Consider the following 14,603-nt stretch of genomic DNA (forward strand, 5'->3'; position numbering starts at 1 on the left):
TAGCCAATTTCCCGTAGCTTTTCTATGACGCCACGGTACCTTGTTTGTGCGATTGACGGCCGCCTAACTGACCTGTCGCGACGACACATGAGTGGACGTCTGTAATGGGGCCTCTAGTTCCATTTGACCGCATCACTTGAATGCAAACGTGCAGTTAACGCGCTGAAAATTGTTTTATTGTTGGCCCGTATGACGGCATTCTTGTCATAACACGTCACTGGGGCGCAAAATTTGGAAGTTTTTAATACTTCTTGCTTTTTTGTTGTTGTTCAAAAAACATCTTTTGTGGCTCTAATGGAGCTGAGTGAGATACTGAATCCTAATTCTTTCAAATTATACGAAGTTGTATTTTCAGCCGTCACACGCACCCGCAGCCGTCACCCGCACGTGCAACATCCCTTGCCTCTATTATTTCCCGGGTGAGAAGGTCATGGCTCCTAGCAAGCACCTCCGTTTTCTTTAAAAAAAGGGAAACATTCGCAATCACGGCAATGTATGCCAAGATGCCTAGAAGAATTAATGACATTGTTCCTGTGCCCCCTAAGCCTATTGCTAATACATCGGCCGGTCTGGCCGATGTACACTTTTTTGCACTTCAAAGGAATCTTATGAACCACTCCTTCTGTACAGGCCACGAACCTGTTCTGGTGTTTTGTTTGCACCCACTTCGTTCTTTTTTTGCGCCGTTGACCCGCCGACAGAGCTTGGACAGTTTGTTAGGCGCGGAGAATGCAACATCGGGCCCTGCTCGCTTGGCGATGCGTTTCTAGTTATGGCTGAGCCGGTGAATGTAAGGAATCACTGCAACATTTTGGTTGCGAGTGGAATTCACCGCGCCCGACGGGCTCGCCAAACCTCGCGTTGCCAGCCTAGCCTCTTTGAGCACTTTTTCGGCAACCGATACAACAAGGTGTGAAGGGTATCCAGACTTGGACAACCGCTCCGCCTGCTGCGGGAGGCTTGCTCTCATCGAGTGCGGCAGGATTTCGCCAAGGCATTCTTTACGCATATGGAGGCAATGGCCCTCTTTTCCAGAGTGGGTGGACCCAAACGGAAGGAGAGGTTTGTTCGCCCTGGGGGCGTAAGCCCAACAAACGTGATTGAGGGCGAAGTGAAGGTTTAGGTCTAAAAATCTGATGTGGGCCTCGTGGGGTAGCTCGCTAGTAACAACTAATGGTTGGAGGTGCTCACTAAAAAGCGCTATAGCCTGCTCAGCGGGGGCTCCGAAGTCGTGGGGAGGACGGTCTAATATTAACAGATAATCATCCACGTAACAGAAAACGTTCAGCACCTTCTTTGTATCAAGAGATTCGTGAATTTTTCTGTCCAGGTGTGCAAGGTATAATTCGCTTAGCACAGGCGCAATGCAAGAGCCGATACATACGCCGTTCTTCTGAATGAATGAATGTTCGTCAAAACACTTGTGTGGACTTTAAGTACATGGACAGCGGCTCTAGAAACTAACCAGCAGTCGTTCCTGCGTTTTTTAAAAAGGTAACGCCAAGCTTGTCAATGCATTCTCGAACGCAGGTGAGCACAGCGTCATGTGGTAGGGAGTAATAAAGGTCCTTTATGTCGACAGAGCAAGCAAAAAAGCTCCTGTACGAATTTTGCTTCAGATAGTAAGTAATGGGGTTAGAATTTCTAACCCGGAACGGGTCGTTGACATTTGAGGTGGCCATCTTATCCTGTAGGCACTTGGCAATCAGTTTTTGCAAAGTTCCGATTTCAGAAACGATCGCCCTGAAAGGCCGGACGGCCAGGTGAGACAGGCTCGGACGGCCATCCAGAGCCAGGGATTTCTGCCCTAAGGACTCTCTGCACTGGTCTGCCTCCAGAGCACGGAGTCGGATTGGGCTTCAATATAAGTTTTTTGAAGTCAATTCAATTCGTTACACTTCTTCACCGATTCATCTGATCTCATTATTTCTTGTTCATCGCACAGGACAACGCCGACCTAGTTAGAAGTATTGGCGAGAGACCCACAATTGTCAGAAATTTTGAAAAAGAGATAGAAGACAAGACAATTTAAAGGGGTAACTCCATTCCAGCGCTGCTCACAAAAAAACGCGCTAAAACCGAACACATACACTAAGGAATACGAAGAAATGCGCTGTTTCTTGCTAAGTACCTTCGTTTGTCTCCCTGTCTGCGTGTTTAATTTTAGCGCTATATTTTGTGAAAGGGTAGCTACATAGCGCTATTTTCGTGAGCGACGCTACAAACGTAACTATTAGGCGGGCTAGTAGAGCGACAGACTGTCATCCGCACTTAACCACCCCTAATTGACTGTCTTTTTTTTTTAATTTCCCCCCACTTGGCCTCCTACGTTGATTCGCCGAGGCCGCTTTGAAACAAAGCTGACGAAACAATATTGCCTAGCAAAGCTTTTATACAAAACTGAACCAGCATGCACACAACTACACAAACACAAAAGGCTGCAAAACTGCAGCTTGACGAGGTGAAGGGAAGGGAGCGAAAAATAAAAAAAAGCAACCATCTCCCAATTACTCTAGAGGATGCATGCAACAGAGCCAGTTTTGCAGAAGACCGAAGCACATGGACAACCACAAGAGCCGTGCCTTTCACTTCTCCCACCAACTCAGAGCTACAGTCGCGGGTGGCCGCAGAGGAGAGCGAGTTCATCGGTTGCCGCCCTTCTTGTCGACTGGGGCTTCGGGGCAACCTCAGTTTGTACGCCTGCGTGTCGTCGCTTGGGTGTACACGGCCGACGCATCGTGTTGGCCATAGCCGAGCGCCTTGGCGATCTTGAACTGTTCGTTCACAGCCGCTGTGACTGTCAGCGGCTCACCCAGCTGCTCACTCATGGTGATGGCACGCTGCAGATGCTCCTGGAGATGCTGCAGAGGCGTTGTGGGGGTTTCGGTCACGTTCTCGAGCATTGCTCTGGCCTTTTGGCTGATGATGGCTGAGCGGAGGTCGCTCAGCTCAAGGATCTCTAGGAAGTATTTTTGTTCGATGCCTGCCTGAGCACACAGGCCCATGGCCTCCGCCAACCCGGCTACTGTCGCGCCCAGAAGCATGTTTAGGGCGAGGATGACCTTGGAGGCGCTGCCTACCTCCCCCAGGTAGAACGAAGGCTTGCCCAAAGCCCCGAAGCAAGTTTCACAGTCGTTGAAAAGAGACCGGTCTCCAGCAGCAAGGATGATCAATGAGCCTTCTTCCGCGGACTCATTCGAGCCGAACAGAAAGGCCTCCAGGTACCGACCGCCTTCTCGTGATATTAATTCTGAAACGTCCCCTGATGTTTCCTTGTCGACGGCCGTCATTTGCACGAAGCCTTTGTTGTGGCCGATTGCGCGCAATACGCCACCGCTCCCATACACCACATGTTTCGCTGTGGCAGAACTGGAGACGCAGCTGAAGGTGATGTCGCACTTTGCCACCACCTCGGCCGCTGTTGGCTTTTCCACTGCTCCAGCTTTGGCGAAGTCGCGACCCTCGGGGTCCATCTCGTTCCAGACAGCGACTTTGTGGCCCGCCCTGAGGAGATTCCTGACGATCTCCTTGCCCATGTAGGCCTGGCCAAGGAAGCCAAACTTTAGGTTCGATCGGCTCCCCTTCTGCACCCCGTCCGTTATCTTCGCCTCGAGGTCGCAGATCACAGGCGGGTTGGAGTATGCCTCATCATCGGGTCGGCTGTTCGGCTGTTCGTCGCTGCCCCGGGGCGCCGTTGAGTTGCCATTCTTCTTCTTTTTTCTGGCCGCTGCAGAGCACGGGCTGTCGCTTTTCGGCGATGTTCGCTTGTGTGATTTCTTCTGCAGGGAGTCTTTGGTCCCCTTTGGCTGTTTACCAGCTGGCGTGGTGCCTTTCGGCGTGTGGTCGATGGCCGATTCCTCTTGAGGACACCCATGGGCGTTGGCTCGGAGGGCAGAACCCTGGGTGAGCGTAGCAGCATTTCCATCATCGATGCTCGGGAGGTTAGAGCTCTGCTTACGTGTGAGCTGGAGCACGTAGTGCGCGGCAGTGTCCAACGACTGCTGGAACTTGGGCACCCTGACATTACACTTTGCAAATTTTTCTTTGCCGGCGTGGTACGGCGTGATGTTGTCTTCGGAGATCCATGCGCAGTCGTTGGTGCCAAAGAAAAACACGCACTGCATCGACTTCTTCCGAGCAGGCTTTTTGGTGGGGATGAAGGACGCGTCGACGATCTTGCCGGGCCACGCAGGGAACCCTCTCATCTTTGCCCAGACGGGATCTCCGAAGGCATATGCCATGGCCGCTGACAGCAAGGGCGTTCGAGGAAGCTGGCTAGAATGGTGTGGCACGAGCGGAGTGCACCCGAAGGACACTTCTTTCTCTTCTCCTTGAACTATGCGGTGGCTGGACTCGGAAGGGTATGGCTGGACACTTCATTCGAGTATGGTGCACAACAGCCCCATCGCCAGCGACAGCGCTTATGGCAAAGGTGGCCGCGCCAATAAAGTAGTAGCAGCAAAGCCCTTTTTTGGGAAAGGGAAGGCCAGTTAGCCAGGAAGGGGAAATGGGAACAGCACCCAGGCTACAACTACGTTTGCCAGAACGCTCTCAGGGGGGAAAGTGTGTAGCGCGGCGAGGAATTGGGGTCACGCTAGGGGGGATTATCTGGGGAAGAACTATGGAGAGTGTACCTTAAAGGATATAGCAGTGGTCTGCAAATGCAGTGCCGGACCACATTAAATGTTTTACTTCCGTGATAGACGTCGCTGAACAGTGGGGGCAACGGGGGGGGGAGGGGGGGGCGACTTCCCGGAGTGAATCCATTTCGATAATATGTTAGGGGTGAAAGCAGCATTTGCAAGAGTCTTGATAATGAAAATTGTGGCTGGACGTGGTTGAGAAGGGACGCCGTTGAGGTAACCAGGTCAGTGCTTGATTCTAGGCGGCACCGGCGCGCGTGGCGAGCCTGGTCTAGTTGCAGGCGTAATGAGGCGGGCGAGACAGCCGCAGAGGGTTGGTCATTCGGCGGAGGGGTTACGAGGAGGCTCTGCCTAGCCGCAGCCTGCGCGTTGCCATGTCTCTGCATCACGTGCCCCGGTAATGCCAGGCGAGTGTCTGTATGGAAATGTGTGTGTGTGAAAATTCCGACCGCAGTGCCATTCTCAGCGGTACGCTGACCATCGCTTGAATCTGGTGGACTGTAGGATGGTCAGAGAAGGCAGTTAGATTTCGCCTCTCCATCTTCTTGGCGAACTGATGGAGACGAAATAGTGATGTTCTTTTGATGCGCGAGCCGAGAGGACGATCTCGACTCGCTCCGATGACCGACGACCGATGCTTGGAGCGGGTGAGGGATGAGGCTGGATATTAGGTTTATTTACACTATTTACATTACTCCAAGTTTACATCAGGCCAGAGTGACGGTTACATTGTCACTCTGCCAGCAGCAGCCTGTTCGGCCGAGATCTATACTGAACTAGATCCCCTCTCGACCGACCCTGGACCAAACCCAACACTTCGGTTTTGATACCAAAAACCCCGCCTCCAAGAAGGGGGCGTACAAGAAAGAGAGAAAAAACCTTTCAAAACAATTAATACAAACCATTGATTGGCCACAGGAACCAGCCAATCACACATGTGTCCCCACCTGCGGTCACGTGACTCAACCCTCTCTCTTATACACTCATAGTGCGTTTCCCACGCACGCTATTACACTCGACGAGCAAATACAGGACGTCTGCGTCCTAAAGTGGACACACCATTACGTTCAGCGGGCGGCCTCCGCTCAAAGGCCAAGCCGGAGTCTTACAGCGCTCTTCGCGAGGCTACCATCCCCCCGCGTCTGCCTTGCCCCTAGTCTGCGCGCGCGTCGGGACAATGCGGGAGTCGGCGCCAATCCCCTCCCAGACTACGTTATTTCTTTTGAGTCCGACAAGTCGGATCCAACATTTCGGGTCCGATTTGTCGGGTCCGACTTGTCGGTTCGACACGCGAGTTTGTGTCGGGCGGCCGTTTTCTTTTGCGTTCGGGAGCAGGACCCCGACAGCAGTGTCGGGCCAACACGTCACTTGAATCGAATATTGTGATTGGTTCGTCCGACCTTATAGTACTTTTTGTTTCCGCTCAAACAGCTATTGTGGTCATTTGAGAAAATTTCAGTTTATTTCCCTCAGCATGGCGCGAATGTTGATCTCACTAGACTTAATCAGCCTGCAGCCGTGACGTCTATGTAGACGCAAGCGCATTGGAGAGCTTCTCGGGCAGGGTCACTCTGGCTTAGATTATGAAGCGGCGACGGCGCAAAATCTTCCCGTTTTTCCGAATCTCATGCGGCAAGACTGTTCTTTGAAGCATAATCGCTCTCCCAGCAATGTAACATGCGTCCACATACGTAGCAGCGCTCTATGATTACGCAGAAATTTGCTCTCGACCGTTCAGCCCATCGCATTCTGATACGGTGCGCACGGGCTGTCTATTTGCGTCGTTGCGGCAAATGTTAGCGCTTCTTTCGTCAATTGCAATGAGCACTGGCATTTTAAATTCTGCGACGCAGGGTACAAAATTTTGGTATGGGAATATCGGAAGCATAGTTGTTACCTTAACATCATGTCCGCATCTCTTAAACACATTCTTACGTACTCATTTTACGATTACGCGCCTGTGGAACTACGACAGTCAGCGATCGTATTTAGGAACTGGCAAAAACCGGAATAGTTCCACCGACCGTCGCCGCAGTGTTTTCATTTTTTTTTAATGGTGATGCCGGCTTTGACCTTTGTATTCTACAACGAGATTACCTTTTCTGGACGACTGTACGAAGGCTCCCATCCAGGTCAACCGTTTTACTAATAACTTCCACAGAAAACACAGCTAGGCACATTTAACGCTTTGCTGCATGTTTCAAGTACATTTGTTTACAGTTAATTATGCTGATTCCGACACTACAGATTTTGTTTGCAAATTAGCACAGGCTTAGAACCTGGTCCGGGGTTTGTAAAAGCAGGCGTCCGTACACGTCTGCATATGGTGGCCATATACCAGAACGCATGAGCGATTCATACAGCAGAATGGAAGTTTTTTTTTTTTTATCCCTCACAGGAGCAGGCCAGTCCCACCACCTGCACTTACTGGGGGTACCAGCCGTCTGGCCAAATTAATTTCAAAAAATCAATTCACATACTGCCTCCCACCCTCCCCGCTCCTTTCTTGCAGCCTGGGTTACTGCTTGTTCATCGGATTGGAGTGAATAGCTGACACTCTCCTCCTACTTCTAATGGTCCCCATGGTAGTGCCCTTGGTCTTTCCTTTAAATTTTCTGTAATGAATTATTTCCATTGTAAATGAGCCTAGACAGATTTCGCTATATGCTGGCAATTTCACTATTTCTTATAATATCCCCTCCTGGAGTCATGTGTGGGCTACGGGGTTAAAACCGGATGACTGCAGTCTCCCTTCATATCATCAACAAAAAGAGTCCACTCACACTTTTTCAGGAAAACTTGCCCGAAGCTCAGAAATGTACTCGTCTAGCTATTGTATAAACTAGCAACTTGAGCTGAAGTCACATATAAAAACCAATGTTTCCTCATCTTGTCATGAAGTCGGTTTTATAAAGCATAAACTCACCGATACTCCAGCAAAAGTTAGATTACTTTTGTACTTTACTTTAATTTGATAGAAATTTCAGTATGCCTGCACCGTCTCAGACCCCTATAGAGGAAATAATATCGAATTGGTTGAAAAGGCTCTAAGAAAGGCTGTTGACTTTATTTATTCTAAATATAATTGCACAAATTCTCTTTGTGAGGTCATATAAGCTTATGGGATTCGAATATTAGTCAAGGAGAAAGTTTTTGCATCTTACATTTGTTCGCTGTTCAGAATTCTAACTATGGGCACACGGATTCTGTTAATGAACTCATGCAAACTGGTGCGATTGAAACACTAGGAAAAAAAGAAATCTTAATGCCTTAAATTTTTTGCTGTTGTTATGCTACAAACTTGGCCTAGATACAAGACCACGACATACTTCAAAATAATATTCATCATTACCATTTTCATTCTTTCACCCGTTCTACACACCGGTTGAAATTTTTTTTTTCCCACATGTATTATCGACTGAAAAAATACGCCTGAACATATGTCTTAATTAATTTGAATACATAGAAGCAAATGTTTAGTTTATTTTAACCTTTTGTTCTTTCTCATTGCTGCCACATGTTGTATCCTGAACTGCTGGTATCTATGATCTTGTTCACACCTTTATGCCCTTCCTTCTTGGGCCTCTGGTTCGCAGTACGCACTTCAATAAAAATTTAAAAAATTAGTGACAAGGGCAGCTGGAGGTGCTGAAGAAAAATTGGCTTCACACTAATTGCAGAAGACTCACGGCAGAACACGACAGGTATACCCCACACAAAATAAAACTCGCTGATATAATTTTATTTCAAAACAAGACAGCTATGTACAAAAACAGATAGGCCCCAGAGATTTATAGATACATGAATTAATAAGCCTTAGTTATAAACAAAACTGGCTATGTTTTGTTAAGAGCAGTGATGCCTCAATGAGTTACCAAGATCTAGTTCATTTCCGTAATTTCCACTTATAACGCGGTCTTCTGTTTTGAAATGAAGCCCCTTTCGGCCAAAGTTAGGCAAGCAAAGAGACAACAAAATGAGTTCCTTTGTTTAATGCTACCAAATGTACTAAGTATTACAGAATTGAAACACACGAGGTTAAGTGAACAACACTACATACAACCATAAGTTAAGTTTATGCAGACTTGAAAAAAAAAAAAAAAACAACAGCACTAGATGACGCTAAACTGCAGCACAGTTTATTGACATTTCATCGATTGGCACACAACTCGTAATGATCAAGTAGTCTCATGCATGTTGAACCCTTTCATTTTGCACCATTCATATTTTTCTTCTCCTGGGTTCCTTAAATATAAATTGATACTTGAGCATCATCACATACACTATGTTCTTGCAATCAGTAAAAATTCTATGCACTCAACACCAATACAATGGCTTAGAGAGAGAGAATAACTTCAATGGAGACCAGCGATGTTAGCCAAGCCGTCGGGCTGGCTTGCTACGCTAAATGAGAGAAGAAAAACAAACAAACAAACAAAATAAAACATGAAGACGAAAAGATGTCTTTTGATGCGGCCAAAATTTTCAATGACAAAACTCTGTCCAGTTCTGTGCTCCGAAGAAACTCCAAAGGAGCTTTGATTGCATGATTGCACATGCAGCCTGACTGGGACCCGACCATGAAGGCAAAAAGCAAAAATGCTCATGTCGAGATTTTGGCATATTTTAAAGATATTTAGGAGGTCAAAATAAATCCAGAGTACTTTAATACGGTGCGCCTCATAGTCCAATTGTAGCTTTGGTGCATTGAACCCCATAATCAATCAAATCAATGTAACCAGTTGAGAGGTAGAAAACACAGTTCATTTGCAGCGCCTTGCTTTATCTTTTTGCAAAAACACATGCCCGCTGCCAATAAAGCTGCAAGTTACTATAATGCCAATACCGTCAAAGTACTCCTCATAAAATCAAACGCTCTTACAATCACAGCTAAAACAGTCAGCTTCCGACCGTTCTAGTGCCCTTTTCCACTTCTCCCTACGCTTGGCGCCAGACAGAAGACAAAAGTGCTACACCCGTTCATTTGTGCCTCTGCACCTGGAATGGCAGGTCGACACACAGCCCAATCTAGGCATTCTCGAGCTCAGGACACCTGTCGGTTACTTTATGCACAAAGCGCAAGCACGTGAGCTTAGTGCAACAGGGATGGTGTAGTGGAAGAACCACGCAAGGCAGACCGAGGCCATTGCTGCATGAAATGGGGCTGAAAGCTGTAATTGCGCGGGAGCCTTCCAGATGATGATAGTGATGTTAGATAAATGATTTGGGAAATGAATGCTGAAGACATTAGCTCCACAAATGGCGTTGCTTGCTGCGTCAGACAGGGTGAACACAGTAAATGAAAAAAAAAAAATCTGGAAAGAGTACGTAGAAACAATGAATAAGAGGGAGAATGAAATAAATCAGGAACATTTGAAAAAATGGCAGTAGTAGGATAACAGATCTCAGGATCTCAAGTTATAGAACGTCGACCAATCTAGAGCCTTTGTCCGTAGCGCAGTGTCAGCATGACTGCTACAGTTCACAAAAGTGATTCAGTTCTGAAAAGTTTTTTCGTAGCAATCGCACAATAGTTCTTTTCGCTGTTTCGTGTTGGGTTGCATGCTGCGTGCAGTAGCACAAGAAATGACACATGTTCTCTTTCATAGAGTAAGGGCGTTCTGCATTCTGCAGCCCGTCCAGCCTCTGCATAAGCGTTTTGGAAGAGGGTGTTCACTTTGTGGAGTGATTTTTTTAGTTTATTTTTTGATCTTCTGCTGTTGAATGAAGCTAGACCCTCAAGCAGGTGGACAAAAGGCTGAAAGTTGGTACACATAAAAACTGAGTGGAAGAAAAATGAGAAGTGAACAAATGGTGTGTTAAAGCCAGGAAAACCTCGATGTCATTAGCAATGGTCTTGACCGCCACCGCCTTTGACACTTCTGAAACCTATACCAGTTGGTATACAGTTGTTCATTTATTTTTAAGTGTGATAGTATGACCACGTGTTAAGCTTTTTTGCACAACTTCAGCGTCATGCAAAAAGTCAACGAAAGAGGGCATGCCATGCAGTGAAGCTAGAAAATTTGAATGTCATGCGGCAAAGCCAACTTTTACTGCTCAATTATTCCCAAATTTTCAATACTCGAAAACATTCAGCACTTTGAATGATAAAAGTGCACTGCAAATCGAATAGCAAACAGCATTCGCAAAGTGTTTGAAATTTCAGAAATTTCCACGCCTCTATTGTATTTTTCTGTGTTTGGCGGGACCATCAAATAAATGGATGGACATTAGAAGAAGGCGCTTCCTTGGAAGCCAATGTCACTATACCATTGATAAGGCACTTTCTAAACTCCCCAGAATTGTGTCAGGACTACCGATGCTGTGATCAGAAACTACGACCAGCTAGGGGTAGCAAAACTTACGGACAGTACGAGTGAAGCTGATGCCGTTTACTACATGCTGCGCTAGGCTGTTGCACGTTACTCTCCCAAGCTTCAAGTGGTTTTTGACGTTTTATCGCACAGTAACTCACCGAAATATTTCAACAACTTTGAAAGTGGACTGAACCTGACCTCCGATTTAGTCAGTCTATCGGTGTATGCAATGGGCTTTCGAATGCGTGGTGGTGCTATTTGCTTAGCTGCACCGATGCCATCTGCACGGTTGCATTTTGCCGCATGGGCCGCGGCGTTCCTGATGTGAAATGTGGTTCGCAGTGTGGTGTTGGCAAGAACGTTCATGTGGACAGCGTTTTTTTTTTTCGAGCGATTTGTGGATTTGCGAATGCCTTGTTACAAGTAGTAGTCAGCATTGTTTTTGCGTCGAAATTCCAGACTGTGCTGTGCACGCATGCTACAACCGAAGATCCGAAGCAGGCCGCATGGCAGAAGCAAGCGTGTCGCTCTTTTTTTTTTTTTTTTTTTGCTGCTTCGGAGCCAAGGATAGAGCAACGCTTGACGACAGTCCGCCTTCATGCGACGAATTTACAATGAAGTTATCGATAATGGGACTAATCAGTACTGAATCTGTTGCACCTGTTTCGTTCCAAGTGGAAACGACGGGCCTTGAAGCTTGCACCTCACACTTTGTCACATGCTTGAAACATTGCGCAGTGCTCTCTGCACCGCTGTCTGCACCTGTCTAACCGTTGGACAGGCGCTGATAACGTAGTCCGCTTTGCTTTATCTCCGTGTGATCCCCATGCATTGATTTTATTATTTTTGGGTTGCTTCAAAGGACCGTGTCTCGAGTTAGGAAAATTTTTTCACCCAAAGCTGCAACAATATTTGATATGGTGGCAGCGTGCGGGACGAGGCACTGGCTTTACCGAGCCACCCAGGCATGCTGCACGCTTCTTGGGGAGTGCGAGAGACGGTGAGGTGCTCTGGCAACAGTGTTCTGGTGTGTTGAACGTATGACTGACGTCTACCTAAGCTCCCAATGATGGTGAGCAATTAGGTTCTGGGTGGAAGCAATCGCGACATACGTATATAAAATTAGGTGCAGCCACGTCGACAAAGATTCGACCGATAGTTTTCAAGTGCTTTTTTTTTATGTAGACGAGGTGGAAATTATAAGCAAAACAAGATTATGGAACACGCTTTGAATACTGCAAAAACAGCGCAGAGACAAGCGATAAACCATATTGCTCTAGTTTGCCAATCCATACGTCTTCATCTCTGCGCTGTTCTTGAAGTAGTCAAATTGTATAGCCAACGTCAAGCTTTAGTGCATAAGCACAGAACGCGCTTGGTCATTAAAGAGCACTCGAAGACGACAAAAAAGTTGGATGCCCACAATTACCTGAAAAAAGGTTGCATTTCATGTACACGTATTCACCTAAAAACACTGGAAGTAGACAAGGCTGCGGCTGGATGCACAGTCGGGTTAGCCTCATTGATAAAGTATGCCGGCTACCTTAACACATCGTGTTACAAGCATGTGCAAGGTATGAGGTGAAAGCTTTGACGGCCGTCGTCTCCACCTGAAATAAAATGGGCACGCCTGATTCGGTACTGATTAAACCCATCATCGATAGCTTCTTTGCGAATTCGTTGCCTGAAGTCAGATCGTCTTCAAGCACTGCTCTAGCTACCGCTTCAAAACAGAAAAAAAAAGCGAAATGCTTGCTTTTGTTGTGCGGCCTGCTTTCGGATCTGCGGTTGCAGAAGTGTGCACAGCACAGTCCGAAATTTCGAAACAAAAACAATGCTGACTACTCCTTGTGGCAAGGCATTCGCAAACCCACGAATCACGCAGAAAAAAACAGTGCCCACGCGAACGTTCTTACCAACACTACGCCGCAAACCACGTTTTGCATCGGGAAACATGCTGCCTGCACGGCAGAATGCAACTGTGGATATGGTGTCGGGGCCGTCGTGTAGGTAGCATTGCTGCACGGCCAAAAGCCCAGTGCATACACCCTATTGCTGAACTCCCGAAGACACCAAGTGGCGCAAGGGTCGGGTATCAAACAAACATTTTTAAAGGTTGGCATAAAACCAGTGGACACAGATGCATTGCATTTCCTGTGGTTTCAAGCAATACCAAAACCGGGTGTACCACTTTCACCAGTTTTGACTTACTGTATGACCCGCATCCCTTTCAGAGTGATGGCTAACCCATTTCTACTTCCCGAAATGCTTCAACACCACTTAAACAAAGAGCAGTACCCTCAAACTGTGAGACATACACGGATGACGTGCTCACAGGAGCTGGAAGCGAGAAAGCTGCCGTGAAGCTGTACAAAAATGCCACTGAAATGTTTGAAGCAGTAAAATGCTATTCCAGTGATTTCAACGTGACTCCCGGGCTACCATGCATCTCGGTTATTTGTCGGGTGTGCTGAAGGTTTTGCGACGTACGTGGGACCCGTGTGCCGACCACTTAACATTCTCTCTATGTATGGATTGTATTCATGGCATAGAACCATTCACAAATTGGCCCATGCTACAAACAACGGCGTGGATATGTGACCCACTAGGGCGCAACGTGAAAACTTGGTGTTGGTAAGCATGTTGAACCCTAGCGTAAACGACATGACAAAGCAGCGCTTCGTGTGTCCTGTTGCTATCGTACTGCGTCTTGTCATTTGCGCTGCGGTTCAACATGAACCACTGGGAAGGGAGGGGGGGGGGGCTTTCTTTTTTCATTGTCCATGCCAAGGTCCTGTTCCACGAAGTGTGGCGTAAAAACATCGACTTCAACACGCTACCTACCAACAGCACGGCGGCCTGGAAGGTAGCTAGACGGACTCGCTATCTCCCTGAGGTTCAAGTACCCCGGTACTACAGGTCGCAAACAAATGGAGGGAGGATGGACTGCTTTCACATTTCTGCTGATACCCGTCCAATGCCATATGAGGCAGTGGCCTACCTCACCCTGGAGGGTGAAAACGGTACAAGATCGACAACTCTGGTAAGCAAACAAAGGGTTGCACCAGGCAAGGAAATTACACTGGCGAGACTGGAACTGATGGCATGCCTGCTCGCTGGTCGATTGTGTGGCTATATTTTGGAAGCCCTCAAGCAACAGCCATCAAACATCTACCTACGACAGATTCAACAACAGCACTCTATTGGATTCATGAAGATGTTGGCCGCTGGAAGCAGTTCGCACGCAACTGAGTCACTAAAATTCAACGCCTTACAAACAAGTGCGTATGTAGACATTATCCGGGAAGAGAAAATCTAGCTCGCAACATCCCAGCCATGCAGCTGGCCAAAAACGCACTGTAGCGGAGCAAAGCACTGTGGATTTGTCCCACACGCATATTGGGAATGAGTGGTTCCGAAAGCGATATACGATGAAATCGAACTAGGGGAAAGAAAGAAAACAAGATCATTGCCAGCGGCAACATCGCCACCTACTGAGTCAGGCGTGATCGATCTGGAACACTACGGCAAAATCTTAAAGCAAATCAGAGTCACAGCTCGGGGTTTTCAGTTCATCGCTAGAACCAAACAACAAAGCAGCAAATTGGGACCCCTTATATCCGACGAGCTTAATCAAGCT

At 47.4% G+C, this 14,603-nt stretch overlaps 1 protein-coding gene across 1 annotated transcript; it reads right to left on the bottom strand.

Annotated features, from left to right (window-relative positions):
- Positions 1–2,687: 2,687 nt before the first annotated feature.
- Positions 2,688–4,241, bottom strand: LOC144162324 (uncharacterized). Its single transcript, XM_077692843.1, has one exon. The coding sequence runs from the start codon at positions 4,239–4,241 to the stop codon at positions 2,688–2,690; it is 1,554 nt and encodes a 517-aa protein (XP_077548969.1).
- Positions 4,242–14,603: the final 10,362 nt, after the last annotated feature.

Source organism: Haemaphysalis longicornis, unplaced genomic scaffold, assembly GCF_048455015.1.
Source record: "Haemaphysalis longicornis isolate Haplotype H1 unplaced genomic scaffold, Haemaphysalis longicornis Haplotype H1 scaffold_1, whole genome shotgun sequence".
NCBI lineage: Eukaryota > Metazoa > Arthropoda > Arachnida > Ixodida > Ixodidae > Haemaphysalis > Haemaphysalis longicornis.

Excerpts from the sequence above, each read along its gene's own strand:
- LOC144162324 (XM_077692843.1), bottom strand. The coding sequence starts at position 4,241 with ATGGCATATGCCTTCGGAGATCCCGTCTGGGCAAAGATGAGAGGGTTC.